At 41.0% G+C, this 21,291-nt stretch overlaps 1 protein-coding gene across 2 annotated transcripts; it reads left to right on the forward strand.

The window, feature by feature from the left end:
• The first annotated feature begins 15,671 nt into the window (after window positions 1-15,671).
• On the forward strand, window positions 15,672-19,879 carry LOC144701110 (inactive protein kinase SELMODRAFT_444075-like). 2 transcript variants are annotated; one of them, XM_078572816.1, is made up of 10 exons: window positions 15,672-16,026; window positions 16,194-16,464; window positions 16,539-16,693; window positions 16,767-16,861; window positions 16,958-17,823; window positions 18,050-18,210; window positions 18,282-18,358; window positions 18,428-18,575; window positions 18,631-18,792; window positions 19,571-19,879. In XM_078572816.1, the coding sequence occupies exons 2-10, from the start codon at window positions 16,239-16,241 to the stop codon at window positions 19,793-19,795; spliced, it is 2,115 nt and encodes a 704-aa protein (XP_078428942.1). In that variant the 5' UTR covers window positions 15,672-16,026; window positions 16,194-16,238; the 3' UTR covers window positions 19,796-19,879. The 2 variants fall into 2 exon arrangements, with proteins under 2 accessions (XP_078428942.1, XP_078428943.1); XM_078572817.1 differs by having other exon boundaries at window positions 15,684-16,026; window positions 18,643-18,792.
• Window positions 19,880-21,291: the final 1,412 nt, after the last annotated feature.

Below are 21,291 nucleotides of genomic sequence, written 5' to 3' on the forward strand. Positions count from 1 at the left end.
TTGGGATCCTCTTTCCATCCTACCACCATCTCTATCTTTCTCCAGTCTAGTTTCTAATAGTTTTAACAATATTTCTCCACGAGTCCCAACCTTGATTTGGGAAAATGACGCATCATCCACATATTTTATCCTTGCATAACTTTTCTCAATTAATTTTTTTAAGGATTTGACCATTACAACATATATTACACCAAATTTTAATATAGTTTTAACATATCAATATGAATTTAGAAATTTTATATTGGAATACAATCCAAGTATTTGTGTAATTGGGACAAAAAAATATATCAGTTAAATACTAAGGCTTTGACAAGATTACAAAATTGTAAATTAGTTGAAATTTAGTAACCTGATGTAGATCTAATGGAAATGTTTTCATTAATTAAAAATATTAAGAATGGAACATGATTCTATAGATGACACAAGAATCTTACATAGAATAAACATTAATTGCTAAAAAAAATCGCAATGAGGATTGAGGTTTTCATTATTGCCTGAAAACATATTCAAAATATGCTTGTACTTGTTATTTGTTGAACTGATGTAAATATTATGTGTGATCATCTAGTTCTTGAATATCATATTGTTCATGCAAAAAAGGTATATCTTGTTTTATAAAAGTTATTTAAGTAATAATATATATTACATCATTATAACTATTTATTATTAGGAACTTAGGCCTATCAAATCTTCATAGTGAGTTTGTAGTCAGCATGGCAGGACCTACACTGCTGGAGCATGCTAGAAAGTTGTGTTGAGTGGGCTAATGTGACAGCTGGGTCACTGGAGATTGCTGAAGGACCAGTAGATCTAGTAAGTGGGCATGAGAATCGGGCTATCAAGTGCACAATCAATCTAGCCAACTCATCTTGTGCTTCTTGGGTTATCTAGCCTTGACTGACATGTAATTTGAATTATCTTGCAATGATAAACATGATACTGGGGTTAATTATGTCTTTTAAGGCTTCTGATTTATGAAAAAAAAATTATGAGCACAGAGGAAGTTCAGGTCAAATCCACATGGACAGACATAGAATGAATGAATTTTAACTTTAATTTATATATTTGGTTTGCATATATTTTAATAATTAAAATGCACTTTAATAAAATCAAACTAGATAAATATACCTCAAAATAATTCTAAAACTATGAGAAAATAATCTTCCTACTTAACCTAATTTATTCAATATTTACAAAATATTTTGGGAATTTGGATAGAAGTTAATTGTGTAATAGAGTAATTAATTGTGATTTTTAATGATATTTTTTAACAAATATGGGAGGGGTCTATTAGATCCAAAATGGTGGAGAATTAAGACACCACTATCCTAAAATTTTCAGCTTGAAACTTCTTGTGGATGGTTTGGTATCTTTAGTTGAAGTTAGATCAATCTGAAGCATCCAATTGTCTGTTTCCGTCTTGATCCATGTGATGGATTGACAACATGGCAGAAGATTTTGGGGAGACCCAGAAAGTCCAAAACAACATTTGATATATTAAAATAAATTCAAAATGATATCTTATAACTTATAGAAATATTTTTTATGAATTAAATGTTAAAAATTCCATAAACTAGAAGAAAATAGAGAAAATTATAATTGTGTTCTTGATACAGTCCTAAAAATATATAAATATATCCAAATTTATATTTTTTACTTGTCAAATTCTTTCATTTATAAATTCAATAAGACAAAATTCCATAAAAGTATGAGAAAATTGAAAGTTTCAGAACTTGTTAATGAAAATATTATAAATCCCTATTATTTAAATAAATATTTATAATTTATTAAAAATATATTTATGAAATTATTGTCAACAAATTCTGTTAAGATATCATATAATGGAGAAAAGTGTGAACTTGATTCTAAAAATGTAATTGATAATTTAAGCCTTAATAACATATTTATGATTGTGTTAGTGAAAATAAACACATCAATTATATGAATTTAGTACTAAAATTAGAACATTAGTTGTGATTATCATGCAATGGAAGACCATAAAATTCTAAATACCTTTAGAATAAATTATCAAATCACCTTTTGGAGTATCAGGCCTGTAATTTCTCAGTTCCTCGATCAAGACATTGAAATATTCATTTCATGTATTCAAGCTCTACATGTATCCACATTTATTGCAAGTATGTTAAATCTCCTTATTCATCTCATTGAGTCTCATGTTGACCAACTGTCATCACTTCATCATTATGATCACAATGAGAGGGGAAGGCACCGAAGGAGAGAAGAGACAAGAGGGATTGGCTAATGAAAATTTATGACCTGAGCGATTTTTTTAAGGCATTTATTTGAATCCATTCATTCAGAACCTCATAAGCAGGTTATATGAAGGTTATGAAATAAATTGACATCTTCTTCATATTCATTTTCATTGACTTTGTAACATTCATCTGAAGATTCATTCTATTTATAACTAATGAGAATGTTCATATATCCTTCATCATAGAAAATGGTGACTTTACATGTCCATATATAAGTCTAGTTGATAACTCAGATGTCCCAATAAGCTTTATTGGCCAACCTAATCAATTATCTATATCAACATATATATTAATTAATCATGGATCAGTTGAACCCAATTAATAGGATGAGTTTCTAGAGCGTGGGATGTCAAGCTACACCTCATTCTCTAGATTTAATAATGAGTACATTTATTCTTTCATGGAACCTAAATATCATCAAATATCATGTACATATGATCGCCCATCTGATTGACACTCCTAGGAGGAATTGGCTATGGTCAACTATTAAACCATAATTGATCATCTTAGTCACTAACACTAGGGTAAATCATTGAGAAACTCTTTTTAGATATTTCACTAGGTAGGTCACGAACATCATTGCATTACCTTTCTTGAGTTGTCTTATCTTATATCAATGAAGAATGATCTCATCTTGGACACTTAATCATCTTCTTGAACTTCTTGTTGTATCTCAGATAATATATGTTTTAATTCCATGATTAAGAACTCGTAGATCATATTCTAAACATGATCTTCCATCCATAAGATGTCTTTGGTATTTCAGTTTAAACAATGTTAGATATTATGTGGTTTTCAAACCAATCACACATAAAAGTCATGTTTAAGTTCATTGAAATAAAAGTCTATTCATTAGAATAAGGTGTGACGTTTTAGGTTTTAGGGACCTGATCTGAAGAAAAACTTAGAACAATTCGCAGCGGAAGACTTTAAAACATGAACAAAATGACATCACTCGATAAAACATGGGCCACCACGATGTAATGGGCCTCAAGAAATGGGCTTCTGAGCTACATCTTACTAGAACATGTCATAGCTCTAACAAATGGAAAATTCAAAGGGTCCTTGGTATAATAACACCTACATTCTTTGATTAGAGAGTTCATGTTTTATGTTCACTACCTTAGATGCACATTCCATTTTTTGTCATGTTCATCAATTAACTTGAAGAGAAGAAATATGCCAATATTAAGACTCTAAAATCATACATGCCTATGTTGATCCTCATTAAACATAACCATGGGTTTCAAGTCCTAGAAACCCCTACTCTTGTTCCCATTATATTCAATCTGGTGTCTTAATGATTCTAAATAAGATGGATAGCAAAGCAGCCTACATTATCACTCTCGTTAAAGCTCACAAACTAGCCTCAGATGGCAGGTAACTTAACTCTGCATTGAGCCTGCAATCAACCTCCTTGGTTCCTCTCAAAATGTATTCTGATTGAGCCAAGCGTCTAGCTAAATGAATTATCATAAATAAGGATGATTTGACCTGACCGCACTATAGAGAACTGCTATCTTTGGTATGAGTACTGAATTTGGTTGCATCGAGAACTCCTTTCTGACCAATGATTACTAAGACAAAAATGAAAGTATGAATACATCTGCGTAGTATTGACGCTGATTTACTTTGTTCTCTAGTTCAATCATTGTCAGATTTAATGATTCTCTTTAGTGTTCTATCCTCTTTATGGTGATACAAAACTGGTAGGAGAACGAAAATTATCCCATATTTAATCTTATATAGAGTAATAATCGACTCTGAAGCTAGAGGCAAATTATATTTTTCATTTCTATTCTATAGATATACTTTGGATTTACTTTGTTCCCTACTTCAACCATTATGAGATTTTTATGATTCTTTTTAGTGTTCTATCCTCTTTACGGTGATACAGGAACTGGTAGGAAATCAAAAATAATCCCATATTCAATATTTTACGTAGTAATAAATTGACTCGGAAGCTAAACACTAAATTCTATTATTCGGTTCTACTCTACAGATATACTTATGTTTGAGGTGCAGTTTTATTGCTCCAATCAATATTTTAATTTTCCTAATTAAAGACAGATCAATATTAAACATAAGATATTAAGTAAAAAATGAAAATATCTTCCAAAAATATTCCAATGACACATATAAACCTAGGGAAGGGCACAGTCCGGTCTCGGTCTGGTTTTACCAAAACCTAAACCTAGGCCTGAAGTTTGGTCCAGTCTCGGTCCGGTACAGTCTTCAATCAGTCAAGTTGACTAGTCAATGTGCAAGTCCATGTCAAGTTGACTCGGACATCTCGCTGCATCTAATGACGTCTCGGGAGCCGAAGTAGTATTGGATAATTAGAAAGAGAGAGAGAGGGAGAGAGGAAGAGAGGAATATAATTAGAGAGTGAAAGAGTGTGAGAATGCGAGAGGGAGAGAGTGAGACTGAGATAGTGCAAAACAGAGAGAATACCAGAGGGAGAGAGTAAGACAGTGAGAGAGTGAGAGGGTGAGACAAAGAGAGAGTGCGAGAGTTATGGAGAGAGAGAGAGTAAGACAGTGAAAGAGTGAGAGGGTGAGACAGAGAGAGAGAGTGCGAGAGTTTTGGAGGGAGGAAGAGAGGGAGTGGTTAATAAGAAGAGTACAAGAGGAAGAGAGCAAGAGAGTGAAAGAGGGAGAGAGGGAGAGCTGGAGAGGGGAAGTGAGAGGGAGAGAGGGAGAGCTGGAGAGGGGAAGTGCGAGGGAGAGAGGGAGAGCCGGAGAGGGGAAGTAAGAGGGAGAGAGGGAGTGGTTAAGAAGAAGAGTACAAGAGGAATATAGCAAGAGAGTGAAAGAGGGAGAGAGGGAGAGCTGTAGAGGGGAAGTGAGAGGGAGCGAGGGAGAGCTGGAGACAGGAAGCTAGAGGGAGAGAGGGATGTTGAAATTCATGTTGCCTTGAACGAAGATGGAGGAAGAAGAGAAAGAGTGGGGAGAGAAGAAAGAAGAAGAAGACGCAAGAAGAAGAAGAAGAAGATCGTTGGTTGTATTTATATTACATATAAAATAGTTTTAAAGAAATGTCTGTTTCATATATCCGTTATAACAGTGTTACGGCAGATATAAAATATAATTTAATCCTGACCATTATAACAAGTTGGGTGCACCGATCACAGCCGTCAATCGGTATGGTAGACCCGTTTGTTATAATGGATACCCTATGTTTAAATCTAACCGTTATAATAAGTTGGGTGCACCGATCACAGCCGTCGATCAGTGCGGTAGACCCACATGTAACAACGGATATCCTACGATTTAATCTCAGCCGTTATAACTATCTATGGTTTGATCCTAGCCATCTATGTTTAATCTTAATCTACCTTTGATCCTAGCCGTCTATGTTTAATCCTAATCTACCTTTGAACCTATATTTAATCCTATTCTCTAAGTCTCTAATGAGTATATGATATTCATTCATTTTACTAACTAATCTTGTTTAATTTTCTAACAGGAGATCGCTGGCGTTGACCGAGTAAAACTCCTCCTTTATCAACGGAGAGCCGGAGAGGGGAAGTGAGAGGAAGAGAGGGAGAGCTGGAGATGGGAAGCGAGAGGGAGAGCCGGAGAGGGTGAGAGAGAGGGAGAGTTGGAGAGGGGAAGTGAGAGAGAGAGAGAGAGCCGGAGAGGGGAAGTGAGATGGAGAGAGGAAGAAAGTGAGAGCCAGAGAGGGGAAGTGAGAGGGAGAGAGGAAGAGAGTGAGAGAGGGAGAGAGTTCAGTAGGGAGAGAGTGTGAGAGGGAGCAGGCTAGAGGGAGAGAGTATGAGAGAGAAAATGAGAGAGGGAGAGGAGAGCGAAAGAGAGGGCGAGCGAGCAGAGAACGAGAGGAAGAGGGGAGAGTGAAAGTGGGAGAGAGGTTAACAGAGAGAGGGAGAGAGAATGTGAGGGTGAGAGAGGAGGAGAGGGAGCGTGGGAGAGAGGGTGAGAGAGAGGGCGAGCGAGAGAGGGCCTTTGAGAGAGAAGAGGGAAATCGGGTGAGAAAGAAAGGGAGAGAGAAAATGAGAGGGAGAGAGGGTGACAGGGAAGGAGGGAGAGCGAACGAGAGGGAGAGTGAGACCAGAATGAGGGAGAGAGACACAGGAAGAGAGGGGGAGAGAACAAGCGGGAGAGAGGGAGAGGGGACGAAAGAGGGAGAGAGATAGAGGAAAACAAAACGATAGGGAGAGAGTGAGAGTGGGGGAGAGAGTGAGAGGGAGGGCGGGAGGGAGAGCGAACAAGAGGAAGAGTGAGACCAAAACTACGGGAGAGAGGGGGGGAGGAGAGAGAGAGAGAGAGAACGAGAAAGAGAGAGGGGGAGAGTGTTGAAAACAAAGGGATCCAATGAGAGTGTAGAAGTAGGAGATTGATTCACGAAGAAGAGAAAAACAATGTTAACATAATCGAAAAGGTTCTTTAGAGAACTTGAGAGTGTGTGTTAGCGATACATAAGAGGTTCTATTTATAGAGCTAGGAAGGCAACGGCCTAGAGGCTTAGCCAGTGTTAGTTAACTCTGGTTGGGTTAACTGTGCTTTGGGAAGATGTGTTGTCTTGGAAGTTGCAGGTTTGGGAGTGGACGTCTTGCGTGCTCGACGCAATGACTCGGCTGTTGGGTTATGTAGTTTGGTTCATCCATGAAAAACACATTCCATGGATGCGGAAGCATGGTCGATCGATTCTCAATCGATCTATAAAACAAAACGTTGTAGTACTTTTTGGGGAACACGTTCCACCCTTGACTTTGTTGTTCCGAGATCATTCTGAAGCCGTTCACGCGTCCGGCCTCTAGACGTATCCGCGCGATCACTCGGAGCTTGGATCTCCACCTCTTCTTCTTCAGTTCTTCTTGAGAACCTTGAAGATCTCCTCACCATGAAGACACTCTTCCTTGGAAGTGCAGAAGAGAGTGGAGAGGGGAGGGGCTCTCAAATTAAACTTGCATGGGTATCTAAAAATGAGACCCCTTTCCGCTTTTATATTTCACTTAAGGTTTTTCTCAAAAACCATCCAAAGAAAAATATATCCACCAATGCCCTTATGACCTTGTGCGTGTGACCCTCTAGGCCCATGTATCGTTCTAGTTAATAACTTAAATGGCCCAATAACATTTATTGACCAACCTTATTAATTAACTATATCAAACATATAGATTAACTAAATAAGGATCGATTTAACCCAATCGACAGGTTAAGTTTCCAGCCCGTGGGGTGCCAAGCTACACCTCGTGCTCTAGAAGATAACGAGTAGTCTCGAACTCTCTCATGGAACCTTTACCGTCATCGGTTTCCGTATATGTATAATCTATCATCCGCGCGAGACTCTCGAACGACTTAGAGCATAGTTTATCGTCAAACTCTAATCCGTCATTCGATTAGTACTGATGCGTAACGGGGATCATTGGAGAACGCCTTCTCCAATATCCTCACTACCCTGGCCAGGGATTTTTCTTGCATCGTCTTCCTCGAGTGAATCTCCTCTTATACCGAGGGTGGATGATCCCGTCTTGACCACTCAATCATCTCCGTAAGCTTCTTACTACATCCAATCTATAACTTATTTGAATCCCATGATTAGAGACTCATATATCACAGTCAAAATGTAGTCGTCCGCTTACGAGATGTCCTTGGTGTCTCAGGTCAGTGGATCACTTATACAACCGTGACTTGAATCAACCTGATTGACGTTTAGGTATAATACCATTCAGGGATTCATACGGATCAATTCAGTGAACTCTTTCTCTAAAGAGCACCCACTATATGTCCTTAGTGTCTCCACACTAATAGCCACAGGATCAGCTATACTTATCGAATAAGTAGGATCAGCTAGTGCTATTCTACCCGGATAATTCGATGTCCGTCTCGACTATCCTCGAATAGGAATATTTAGAATACATGTTTAAAGTTTGGTGATCACTGTATTATGATCTCATCATAATTCACTTTGTCATTGCACGTATTCATGGACTTCATTATAAAAATCACACAGAATAATAATGAATGCAAATAATTTATCCTATGAACTTAAATAATCATGGTAGTGTGATTGGCTTGACGGCCACATAATATCCATCATCGGCATCGTCATCATTACTTGCTTTTTCATGGCTCGACAAGCTCATCAAGGGGACGAGATGGAGCTTGTGACGAATGTAGATAAAAGATTGCTTGGGCAGACTCTTCGTTAGAATGTTTGCCTGTCGATTACTGTTGGAGGTGAACATGACTTGGAGTTGATTAGTAGCCACCTGTTCATGAACAAAGTGGAAATCAATTTCCACGTACTTCATGCCGGCATGATACTGGATTTTGGGCAAGGTAGGTTGCTCAGAGATCGTCCCACCAGAGAATCGGTGTTCGGATTGTTGGATTTTTCAGTTCTTGCATGAGGACTTCTATCCAGATAAATTCTGATGTTGCGTTTGCCATTGACTTATATTCTGCTTTAGTGCTTGATCGTGAGACAATTGTCTGCTTCTTAGAGTTCAAAGAAATAAGAATTTTGCCAAGGTAAATAAGGTATCCACTTGTGGAGCGCATGTCGCCAGAATCTTCAGCCCAATCTGCATCACTAAAAATGCTCAAGAGAGGGTTATGCATGTATTGACATGCTTTGTTTTTAGTAAATAGTTTGAGATTGATGGTGCCGTTGAAATAGCGAAATAGATGTTTTACTGCCTTTCAGTGCCCAGGTTGTGGATTATGCATGTATTGACATGCTTTGTTGGCAGCATAACATCTGTCTAGGCGAGTGAGGGTAAGGTACTGAAGTGATCCGACAATTTGGCGATAGAGAGTGGGATCACAAGAGTTAGTGGACGATTCATACGAGAGAGAGAGGTGCAGGAGTGACGATTGGTTTGCAATTGATCCTGTTGGCACGATGAAAGATGGTGGAGAGATAATGAGACAGAGAAAGAACCATACCTTTAGGATGGGGGAGAAGCTGAATGCCTAAGAAATGACACGCCAGTCCAAGATCACGAATGGCAAAAACTTTAAGAAGTGCGCAAAGGAGAGTGGTTACCCCTTGGCGATCTGAGCCGATGACCAAGAAATCGTCGACATAAATAAGAATATAGAGATGAGAAGTAGGGGTTATTTTAAAAAAGAGAGATGATTCAGTTCGAGAGCTAGTAAACCTGAGATGAAGAAGATAAGTCGATAACTTCATAAACCATGCCCAAGGATATTGGTACAAACCATAAAGATATTTACGATGAAGACAAACATGAGAAGGAAATTGAGGATGAGAAAAACCTAGAGGTTGACGCATGTAGACCGTTTGCTGAAGGTTGCCATGGAGGAAGGTGTTGGAGGCGTTCAATTGATGAATACACCAGCCTTGGGAGACGGTGATAGCAAGGAGAAGATGAATGGAGGTAATTTTAACCACCGGGCTGAAATTTGCGTAGAAGTCGACACCGTGGATTTGGCGATAGCCTTGAGCGACCAGCCAAGCTTTACAACATTGAGGGGAGCCGTCTGGATTCAGCTTGAGCTGATAAATCCATTTTTAGTCCAACACGCTAGTGGAAGGAGGAGGGAAGAGCTGATAAATCCTATCATGTGGCCGTTGTAGAGAAAAGCCTGATATTTGGCAAGCATAGCTTGTCGCCAAAGGAGATGTTGAGCGGCCACATGATAGGATGTGGGTTCAGGGGGAACCAAAGACGCACTGAAGTAGTTAGGAGAACGGGGGTTGGGGTTTATAGGCTGGGTGAGAGCGCAAGTGTCATGGAGGGATCAGAGAGGGCGGGTCGATAGTGACTTGGGGTGGAGATAGAGGACGGAGCAGAAGAAGGGGATGAGAGGGGATGAGTTACGGCGGATGGGGGGGATGGATGGACTGATGAGGGTGAGCTATCGGCAGTATTGGGGGAGTTATCACTGGGAAGTGGAGGCGTATGAGGCAGCCAGGGAGGTGGAGAGACGAGTAGAAGCATGGCGAGAGGGGGCGAAGACCCAAGAATACAGTTGGGTTGGCGGAGGTTGGTAAACATGCCGTTGAGGAAGAGAAGTGGTGGAACAGGTAAGTCTGTTCATCAAAGATGACATCACGAGAGATAAAATTTTTACCAGAAGCTAGAGAAAGACTGTGGTATCCATGATGATGTGAGCTGTATCCTATAAAGACACAACGATCTGATCTTGGGGAGACCTTGTTGGCTGCATAAGAGCGTAAGTTGGGAAAACAAAGACAACCAAAATTTTTAAGAAATTGAAAATCAGGGTACCGTGAAAAGCCACTCGAAGGGAGACTTGTGAGACAAAAGAGGCTAGGGCATATGGTTGATTAAGTAGGTTGCGGTAGCGGCTGCTTCGTCCCAGTAGTAGTGCATTAGAGATACTTGGTTGAGGAGAGTAAGCACATTCTCGATGATGTGCCTGAGTTTCCTCTCAGCTGTCCCGTTCTGTTGAGATATGTGGGAATAGGAAACATGGTGATGGATGCCACATTGTTGAAGATGTGTATGAAGAGCTTGGAATTCACCGCCCCAATCAGATTGAAAGGTGAGAATTTTGGACAAAAATTGCCTATCCACCAAATATTGAAAAATGTGGTGAATACGTCACTTTTGGACTTAATGGAAAAATCAGGTAAAGCGACTATATTCATCGATAAAGATAACATAATATACAAAATTTAAATGAGAGCGAAGGGGAGCATGACCCCATAAGTCGGAGTGAATGAGTTGAAGGGGTTTCTGAGATTGAGTCTAAGTTGAGAGAAAGGAAAGTTTGTGAGTTTTGGAGAGAGCACATGCAATACAAATGTAGCATTTTGGAAGTTGTGGAAGATAAGCCAAAACATTTTATGGTTTGTTGCAAAATTCAAAATGATGGATGACCAAGTCGGTGATGCCAGGTGTCGGTGGAGCTTCTTGTTGAGGTATGCAGATGGACTGTTGTTCATGTCGAGGCGATACATGCAAGTCTCAATGTTGCCATTGAGTAGCACATGTCTGTTAGAACTATCCTTAACAAAGTAGTGAGTACGATGAAATTAAAAAAAATGTAAATTGTCAAACATATGAAAGATTTCGGTTAATAGTTGGAACATGGAAGATGTTTTAAGCGTGAAATTGCGTGAAGAAGACTGAAGAGTGGTATGGCCTGTTGAGTGAATAGTCAAACCTGAACTGTTGCCTATGTAGAGCTTGTCATGGCCAGAGTAGACTTGTGGGTCAACAAGTAGGTTAGGATCGATAGCAACATGATGAGTGGTCCCACTGTTGGGGTACTAGTGAGAGGAAGCTACAACCGATGATGCGGCACTATATACTTGTGGCGATGGGCGAGACAGAGAGTCAAACTGAGAAGATGAGCGTCTGTAATTGCTCCTAGTATCTAAGACTGACACTTAATTAGCCCGTGGGTCTTGTGGGACAAACGTCCGGTTGAACCGATTGTAGCACTCCAGAGCCCAATACCCAGTTTGCGAACATATCTGATATTTCCGTGGTGCTCGTCTAGTTTGATTTGTATTTGATCACCCGTTATTCCTGCTAAAACCACCACACCCACAATTATTGTTGTCATGCTTACCTTTTCCCCGATTTGTATTTGTTGGAGCAGACTGGACTTGTTTCGCCACGGACAGAAACTAAGATGATTCTTTGACTGACTGATGGCATGTGAGCATCGCATCGTGGTCACGAAAATGGGAGAGAACTGTTTCTAAAGGCATAGGAAGTGTTGTGGCTCGTACTATGGCGATAACATGTGCATATTGTGGACCTAGGCCTCGAAGAAGAGCACGCACCAGCGTACGTTGATCTATGTGTTCGTCATGCGAGCACACTGCTAAGCGAACAAAATTGTGAGACATATTCTTCTAGTATCAGACTTCCTTTGGTCTGAGTATGTAGTTTGCCAAGTAGTTCTTGAACTTTGGCTTTGGCAGAAGAGGCGAAATCTTTTGCCAAAATATCCCAAGCAGCCTTGGCCATTTTAGCTCCCATAACACACCTTATTACGACTTCGGTCATAAACAAAAACAGAAATGCTGGAATATGTTGATCGTAATACCACTACTCATCCTTGTGATCACTTGCCTCTAGAGGAGGTTCTTCAGTAATGTGAGACATTAATTGATGAGATTTGAGGGTTGGTATAACATGAGTCTTCCATATGACGTAGTTTTCCCTACTGAGTTTGATTTGTGGTACCATGGCAGCTGGAATCCTTGCTGGAGTTCACGTGGACGCGATTCCTTTCTAGGTTATGCGTGACGCATCTTGAGATGATGCTTCAGATGACTCGTCACTTCAAAGGTGCTCTTTAGTCATGTCCTGCGGCATTGGCTCTGATACCATGTTGAAGCAAAGGGATCCAACGAGAGTGTATAAGTAGGAGATTGGTTCACGAAGAAGAGAAGAACAATGTTAACATAAACAAAAAGGTTCTTTAGAGAACTTGAGAGTGTGCTAGCGATACATAAGTGGTTCTATTAATAGAGCTACGAAGGCAACAACCTTGAGGCTTAACCAGAGTTAGTTAACCCTGGTTTAATTAATTGTGCTTTGAGAAGATGCAGTGATTACTTGCTTTGACAAGAAGGGGGTTAGGGGAGAGAGAGAGAGAGAGAGAGAGAGAGAGAGAGAGAGAGAGAGAGAGAGAGAGAGAGAGAGAGAGAGAGAGAGAGAGAGAGAGAGAGAGAGAGAGAGAGAGAGAGAGAGAGAGAGAGAGAGAGAGAGAGAGAGAGAGAGAGAGAGAGAGAGAGAGAGAGAGAGAGAGAGAGAGAGAGAGAGAGAGAGAGAGAGAGAGAGAGAGAGAGAGAGAGAGAGAGAGAGAGAGAGAGAGAGAGAGAGAGAGAGAGAGAGAGGGAGAGAGAGAGAGAGAGAGAGAGAGAGCGCGAGAGAGAGAGAGAGAGAGAGAGAGAGAGAGAGAGAGAGAGAGAGAGAGGAGCAGGGGAGGGGGAGAGAGAAGGAGCAGGAGAGAGAGAGAGAGGAGCAGGGGAGGGGGAGAGAGGAGGAGCAGGAGAGAGAGAGAGGAGAGGAGCAGGAGAGGGGGAGAGAGAGAGAAGGAAAGAGAAAAGAGAGAGGCCGGTCCAATCAATCACCTCAGTAATATACCACTAATTAGTGCCCAACGAAATCAACAACTCAAACAAATAATCAGTTCAAATATTCTTACCCTGTTCGAGTTCTTATTCAATCACTCCTGCATTCAATAAATTTTGTAACTGAAGTGGGGCAAGATTTCCAAGAAATAAACTCTCAACTATATATAAGCGTATAACAATGCCCCATTAGTTCAGCTTTCCAGTGAACTGCAGATCTCTGAAGTTCATTAATGAGCACGTGCGGAGCGGCGCCTGACACGCTTGCCAGCCAGAAACACCTGCCGCGGCGGCAAACGACCTCGTATTTATTAATAAAATCAGGGCGTGAAGCGCGCCACGCTAATTAATATCATCTCTGCCGTTTCTCTTCGTTCGATGATCGACGCTTGGGCCATCGGACGGTTCTAAGAAGCCCACGTTTTCAACTAACGGTCCCAGTACCATGACCAAGGGCGGTAAAATGTATATATGTTCGTTCTCTCTTAATGCCAAAGAAGGGATGTCTTACCCAGAGAGAGTAGGAGAGAGAGATCGAGATCGATTTAATTTAATATTTATAGAGAGAGAGAGAGAGAGAGAGAGAGAGAGAGAGAGAGAGAATTTGGGTTAGCTTGAGACAGATATAAATTATACATAAAGAGAGAGATAGAGATATATTTAGAGAGAGAGGGAGACAAAGAGGGTTATGGATAGAGAGAGATACATAGAGGTACAGATGTAGAGGGATACTGAGAGAGCTAGGAATAGAGAGAGACAGAGATAGACATAGATGTAGAGAGGGAGACAGAGAGAGCTAGGACAGAGAGAGATGGAGATAGACATAGATGTAGAGAGGGAGACAGAGAGAGCAAGGATAGAGAGATGGAGATACACATAGATATAGAGGGGGAGACAGAGAGAGCTAGGATAGAGAGAGATGGAGGTAGATATAGATGTAGAGAGGGAGACAGAGAGAGATGGAGATAGATATAGATGTAGAGAGGGAGATAGTGAGAGATGGAGATAGATATAGATGTGGAGAGGGAGACAGAGAGAGACGGAGATAGAAATAGATGTAGAGAGGGAGACAGAGAGAGATGGAGATAGATATTGATATAGGTGTATAGAGGAAGACAGAAAAAGCTAGGAATAGAGGGAAATAGAGATAGATGTAGATGTAGAGAGGGAGACAGAGGTTTTATATTTTGAGAGACAGAGATGGAGATGGATATAAATGTAGAGAGAGACAGATAAATTTATATGTAGTGACACAGAAAAAGAGAGATAGAGCTAGATACTGACGTATCTTAAGAGAGAGAGACAGAGGCAGATGGATAAACACGTAGCGAGAGAGAGAGAGATAGATGTATATTGTAGTGTGGCAGATAGATGTAGATGTAGCGTGGCAGATAGAGCTATAAGTAGAGAAACAAATAGATAGAGGTATATCTAAATGTATGGAGAGATGGAGAGAGAGACTGAGTGATATATATGTAGAGAGAGAGACTGAGATATATAAATATAGAGAGAGTCACAGAGATAGAGATAGATTTACGTTGGGGAGAGTTAGATAAATATATGCAGAGACAGATAAAGAATGAGATATATGTAGACAGCCAGACAGAAAAATTATTGCAGAGAGACAGATATATGTAGAGAGAGAGAGCGACAGACAGATTCATGCAGAGAGAGAGAGATGGGTATACGTAGAGAGAGAGATATTCATGCAGAGAGAGAATGACAGATAGATTCATGCAGAGAGAGATAGAGATAGAGATAGATGAATGTAGAGAGAGACAGAGAGATATAAATATATATAGATATCTACAAAGAGAGGTAGAGAGAGAAAATATATATAGATATCTACGAAGAGAGGAGACATATATATGAAGAGACAGGGAGAGACGGAGATTAAGATGGATATAATGTAGACACAAAGGGAGAGAGAGACAAAGAGCGATAGAGATAGATAAATAGATACATATAGAGAGAGACAAAGAGAGATAAAGGTAGATAGATAGACATAGAGAGAGAGAGACAGAACGATCGAGATAGATAGATAGACAGACATAGAGAGAGAGACAGAACGATAGAGATAGATAGATAGACAGACATAGAGAGAGAGACAGAACGATAGAGATAGATAGATAGATAGGCAGACATAGAGAGAGAGACAGAGCGATGGAGATAGATACACAGAGAGAGAGACAGAGCGATAGTGACAGATAGATACAAATACAGGGAGAGAGAGAGAGAGACAAATAGCGATAGAGATTGATAGATATCGAGAGAGAGAGAGACGAAGAGTGATAGAGATAGATGGATACACGTTGAGAGAGAGAGACAAATAGCGATAGAGATTGATAGATATAGAGAGAGAGAGAGAGAGAGACGAAGAGTGATAGAGATAGATGGATACACGTTGAGAGAGAGAGAGAGAGAAGAGTCGTCGCTGATGCAGTAGTTGCACTCCTCAGGAATACCGAGCGACGGCTATGCAGTAAAAGCCAGTGGCGCTGCCGTCATTTACAACACCTGCACATAATCGCAGGCTCCTTCAGATCCCCGTGCAATCCTTCTCGATTCCGATGCCATTTCAAACTTTTCACGTTTGCCTCGCTCCCCCTTCCTTCCTCAAACTTCTCCTCTCCCACGTCTCCAGCCTGAACCGCGCCGCCCATCCCTCCCTCTTCTTCTCCTCATAGAGAATCGCAAGGTAATCAACGTGTTCGACTGAAGTTCAATCCCGTTTCTTCTTTTTTTTCGTTTCAAAGACTCAGTCTTTTCATCTTTCCCATCTCTTCTAACGCTTCGACGAGGTGGGATTTAAAGGGTTTCGATCATATCCTTGTTTTTTATCCTCTCCCGCGGTTTTTTTTCCAGACCCTCGTTCTTGATGTTACTATCGGGGGGACTTAATTTTTGGAGATGAGCTGCAAAGGAAGGCAGGACATTCTTCCCAAATCAGCTTTCAAGGTCTTGAATCCGCAACCAAAGCGCACTAAACCCGGCAATGTAGCCAAGAAGGCTGTAGTGGTCGCCGTTAAAGCGTCAAAGGAAATCTCCAGGACGGCTCTGGTTTGGGCTCTCACTAATGTCGTTCAACCCGGTGATAGTATTACCCTTCTTGTGGTTGTTCCTCCTCAAAGTTCAGGTTCAAATCCGCATTATTTCTCGGAAAATTATACATCAATGGTTGGACTGTGTTTCTAATTACTGTTCTTCCAGGTAATAAGCTATGGGGCTTCCCACGTTTTGCTGGGGGCTGCGCCAATGGCCAGAGAAGGACTAGCACTGGTGCCTCTCTTGAGATTAAGTCTGAAATCACTGATACTTGTTCCCAGATGATGCTTCAACTCCACAATGTTTACGACCCCAGCAACGTAAAACACAAACTTTATACAGGTAATGATTAAAAAAATTTCTCTGAAATTTCTGCCTTTTCTTTTCGTTTAGATTAATTTGAAGATCAAGATTGTGTCCGGAACTCCCCCGGGAGCCGTCGCTATGGAGTCCAAAAGAGCTCAAGCGAGCTGGGTCATCATAGACAAGTATCACTCTCTCAACCTTCATTTTTTTTTGCATTTTAATCTTACCATGATCGGTTTTCTTTACATTAGTTTTGTATTTTTTTGTGGGTTGTAAAGACAGCTGAAGAACGAAGAGAAACAGTGCGTGGAGGAGCTCCAATGCAACATCGTTATAATGAAACGTTCTCAACCAAAAGTTCTTCGGGTTAATCTAGTAAGGTCTCCAGAGGCAGAAATTCAATCAGTCTCCTCGCTACTTCCTGAGACAGATTGCAAGATCTCATCGAAGCCGCCACGTCGGACCCCAACGAGCAGCCCAGATCTTGCCACGCCGTTCACTGCCACGGAAGCTGCCACGTCATCACCATGCAGCTCAGACCCAGGAACCTCTCCATGCGAAGGCGGATGCAAGAAAGGCGAGGCTTTTCACGCGACGCAGACCCTTCGATTGAACAGCAACGGCTCAGATTCATCCGAGAGCGAGATTTCGACCCTGTCAAAGCGCTTGGAGCGTCAGCCGTGGGTTCAAGAAATCTTCAACCGTCGGCAGACAACGTCAGCGAAAATTCAAGAAAAATCAGACGAAAAATCCGATTTGGAGATTAGGAATTCAATGCCAAGCCCGCCTCCAATCTGTTCTATATGTCTTCACAAGTCCCCTGTTCTTGGGAAGCCGCCGAGGTGGTTTAGTTATGCCGAGCTAGAACTTGCCACAGGGGGATTTTCTCAGGCAAATTTCTTAGCAGAAGGAGGATTTGGATCAGTGTTCAGAGGAGTCTTGTCTGATGGTCAGACTGTTGCCGTCAAGCAACATAAGATGGCGAGTTCTCAAGGAGACAGCGAGTTCTGCGCCGAGGTGGAAGTTCTCAGCTGTGCCCAGCATAGAAATCTAGTAATGCTGATCGGGTTTTGCATCGAAGACCAGAGAAGATTGCTGGTTTATGAGTTCGTCTGCAATGGGTCACTCGACGCTCATCTCTATGGTAAACAAATAATAAAAACTTGTTTTTATATTCCTTCCTGTTGAAGTACAACATCTTGTTTAAAGATGAAAAGTAGCGCCCTTGCTGTCAGCTATAGCTTTTAGCACAGTTGGTAGGCACTTGAATCAAAACATCGAACTTTGGTCTGGAACATAATCTATAAGGTTAAAATGGCATATAATTTCATCAAGATCTTATGAATGAGATTATGTGTGTGGGTTTTCAGGAAGAAATGGAGATGCATTAGAGTGGTCGGCGCGTCAAAATATAGCCGTTGGAGCCGCCCGTGGCCTGCGTTACCTACACGAAGAATGCAGGGTGGGCTGCATTGTTCATCGGGACATGAGACCAAATAACATCCTCTTGACCCATGATTTTGAGCCTCTGGTAAGTTTTTTCTCGAAAATTCTTCTCTTGAAGTAAACTCCAGTCATCCGCGACTTCCCATTTCAATGTAGGTTGGCGACTTTGGGCTGGCCAGGTGGCAGCCGGATGGTGGCGTTGGGGTGGAAACTCGTGTGCTTGGTACCTTCGGGTATTTATTTATTTCATTACTTGTTGTAAACTGGGCAAGAACTTAAGTTGAATTGTTGAACCGGGGTAGGTACTTGGCACCGGAATATGTGAGATCTGGAGAGATAACTGGCAAGGCAGATGTCTATTCCTTCGGCGTCGTGCTCTTGGAGCTCGTCACCGGTCGCAAAGCTGTGGATATTCATCGGCCAAAGGGCCAGCAATGCCTAACCGAATGGGTATGAATAAAATTTGATCTTGATCTTTTTACAATTATGTCCAGCTTCACTATAGATATCTCTGCAGGCACGGCCTTTCCTGGAAGAGAATGCGGTGGCAGAGCTTGTCGATCCGCGCTTGGGCAGGAGATACTCATATCATGAAGCTCAAACCATGATAAACGCCGCCTCTTTGTGTTTGAGGCGCGACCCTCTGGCCAGGCCCCGTATCTCTCAGGTGACATCATACCCATATAATCATCATCTTCATTGTTATCATGGTTATAGTGCAGGGACGCGGACGGGACAGGACGTGGACGGTTTGGGACGAAATTCGTCCTGTCCTACGTCCAATGTTAGCGTAGGGACGAAGGAGGGGATGGTTTTTCGTCCACCGACAAAAAGACCGTCCCATCCAATAATCTAGGGATGGTTTTATATTTTTAATATATTAATATGGATTAAAATACAGGGACTCTGATGCAAATTGTCATAGCGAGGCCCCGTGGCAACATCTCAACCGTCGGATGTGAATCCGGCAGTTTTTCGTCCAGATTCGTCCGTCCATCATCTGAAGCCTCTGGGCAGACGATTGTTTCGCCCCATGGGACGAAAACCGTCCTGTCCGATGGTCCCCGGGACAAATTTTCGTCCTGAAATTCGTCGGGTATCCTCGGACGGAATGATTTTTTCGTCCTGAAATTCGTCGGGTATCCTCGGACGGAATGATTTTTTCGTCCCCGGACAAAAAAACCGTCCCGTGCGCGTCCCTGCACTATAATGATGGTCATGGTCATGGGTAGAGAACTGCATGTCCTGGACAGAGCATCTGGGGTGTGATGGGACAAATGACGATGGTGATGGGCAGAACTGTGACTTACATGTCCTTCGGTTTTGAAAAATCCATCACACTTGTGTCACACGCCACAGGCCCATTCATCCTGTCTTCGTTCCGTTACTGGATGTCATGTCTCTCTCTTCATCGTTATCATGATCATGGTCTTCATGTGGAGCAGGTGCTCAGGATGCTGGAAGGGGGGGAACCCATGCTAGAAGGGAGCTTCTACTTGTCTACGCCTAGGAGTGATAGAGGAAGCTGGAGCGCTCGCATGTGGACTGGTTCAGAGTTGACTTCATCTGGGCCCATTCCTCCAAAAGCCCACCAATTTCCTGGCCAGAACAGACGGCGGACTGCATCCTTTGATGGTATCCCTTGTGAAGAATCTACTACCAGGGATTAGCAACTCGGTCTTACTGTTCTAAAGATTCATGTCATCCTTTTTTTTCTTGGGTTGGCAAAATGGAATTCAAAATTTACAGAGGTATCCCACGGTAAATGGTAAGCAGATTCTAAGTATCTTATAGTCTAGTCCTAGAAGCAAAATCCAATGCAACTTATTTTCTGATATTAATATTTATTTATTTATCTGGTGCAATGCACAAGGCCTTCCTTCACCATGTTACACAGATTGATTTGTTTTTATTAACCTTTCTACACTTTCAATTTCATTCGTATTCAAACAATACATCTAATTCCTCAAGTCTCAAACTCTTATCATTACTCCCAAAGGTAAAAGATCTAATTACTATTTTTTTGTCTTGCACACTGCATCTCTTTCCTATGTCCGATGTGCAACTTAATTCCAGAAGTCTCATACTGAATCAAATTGTCGATGTAACTTGCTCTCACCCTCAGTCTATTTTGAATTCTTAATTAAAAGACCAATCTAAGTCTAATATTATCTGATGATAGAATTCTAAAAGCATTTCACTTGATCTCACACTCTAACACTTAAAACACAAAAAAATCAAACTAATCCGCTTTCAGTTAATTCTTAAAAATCTTCTTGAAAGTATCAAATCTTACTCAGTTAAAATCCAATAAGTATCATTTTCTGAATGCAAGTCTAAAATGTACACATTCTCTTTACGCATTTCAGATCTCACGGTCAACCAATTCACTTTTCAAAGTCTCAACCTGCTAATCATTCTTGTAATGTCTTACAATACAAGTCAAGTTTTAAAAGTTACAGTATAACCCATAGGGCAAAGCCTAAAACTCAAAATATAGGTTTTAAATCAGGAACTTTGAGTGAATTCTGATTCTGATTCTTAATGTTTCAGACAACCAATCAAGATCTAAACAAAGCCACATACTCTGAATCTATGTCTCACTGTCCTGGTTACCAATCCCGATAACAAATTCAAAAATAAAAATATCCTCTGTTAATATGCCCTGAAGACAATCTTCAAACTCCTTAACATGCAATCCAATTGTGAACATCTCAAACCCTCAATTCAAATATTCATGTCCAAAACACTTGAATTATTGCTTTCAAGCTGAAAATTTGAACACAGTCCCATTACCATTCAGAGAGTCCAACTCCGTCAATCAAATACAGTCCTCAAAGCCCACAACATCAACCCAACTATGGTAGTAACACACTCTATAAAAAACTTCTAATTCTCTCATTATAAAACAACTCTCAAACTCTAGATCAAATCCTTGTCTCACACTCTCAAGTTAAATCGCAAAGTCCACTCTGTTATGCTAATTCTTAAAGCATCTCTCTTTAAATCCATTTCAAAGTGTCTCACTTTCAATCAAATAATATAAATCTACATTCTCACTCAGATATTTGATTTTTAGAAACTCTACATCCGAAATACCAAACTCTCACATTTCCATTACAAATATAAGGACCTTACATTCTAAGTCCATATCACCAAGTCTGAC

This window comes from Wolffia australiana, chromosome 3, assembly GCF_029677425.1.
Source record: "Wolffia australiana isolate 7733 chromosome 3, ASM2967742v1".
Classification (NCBI taxonomy): Eukaryota; Viridiplantae; Streptophyta; class Magnoliopsida; order Alismatales; family Araceae; genus Wolffia; species Wolffia australiana.

What these genes read in the sequence shown, in the direction of transcription:
- LOC144701110 (XM_078572816.1), top strand. Translation starts at nt 16,239, where the DNA reads ATGAGCTGCAAAGGAAGGCAGGACATTCTTCCCAAATCAGCTTTCAAG. An exon ending in AGCTGGGTCATCATAGACAA is followed by an intron (nt 16,862 to 16,957) that starts GTATCACTCTCT and finishes TGGGTTGTAAAG; the next exon opens with ACAGCTGAAGAACGAAGAGA. An exon ending in CGTGTGCTTGGTACCTTCGG is followed by an intron (nt 18,359 to 18,427) that starts GTATTTATTTAT and finishes GAACCGGGGTAG; the next exon opens with GTACTTGGCACCGGAATATG.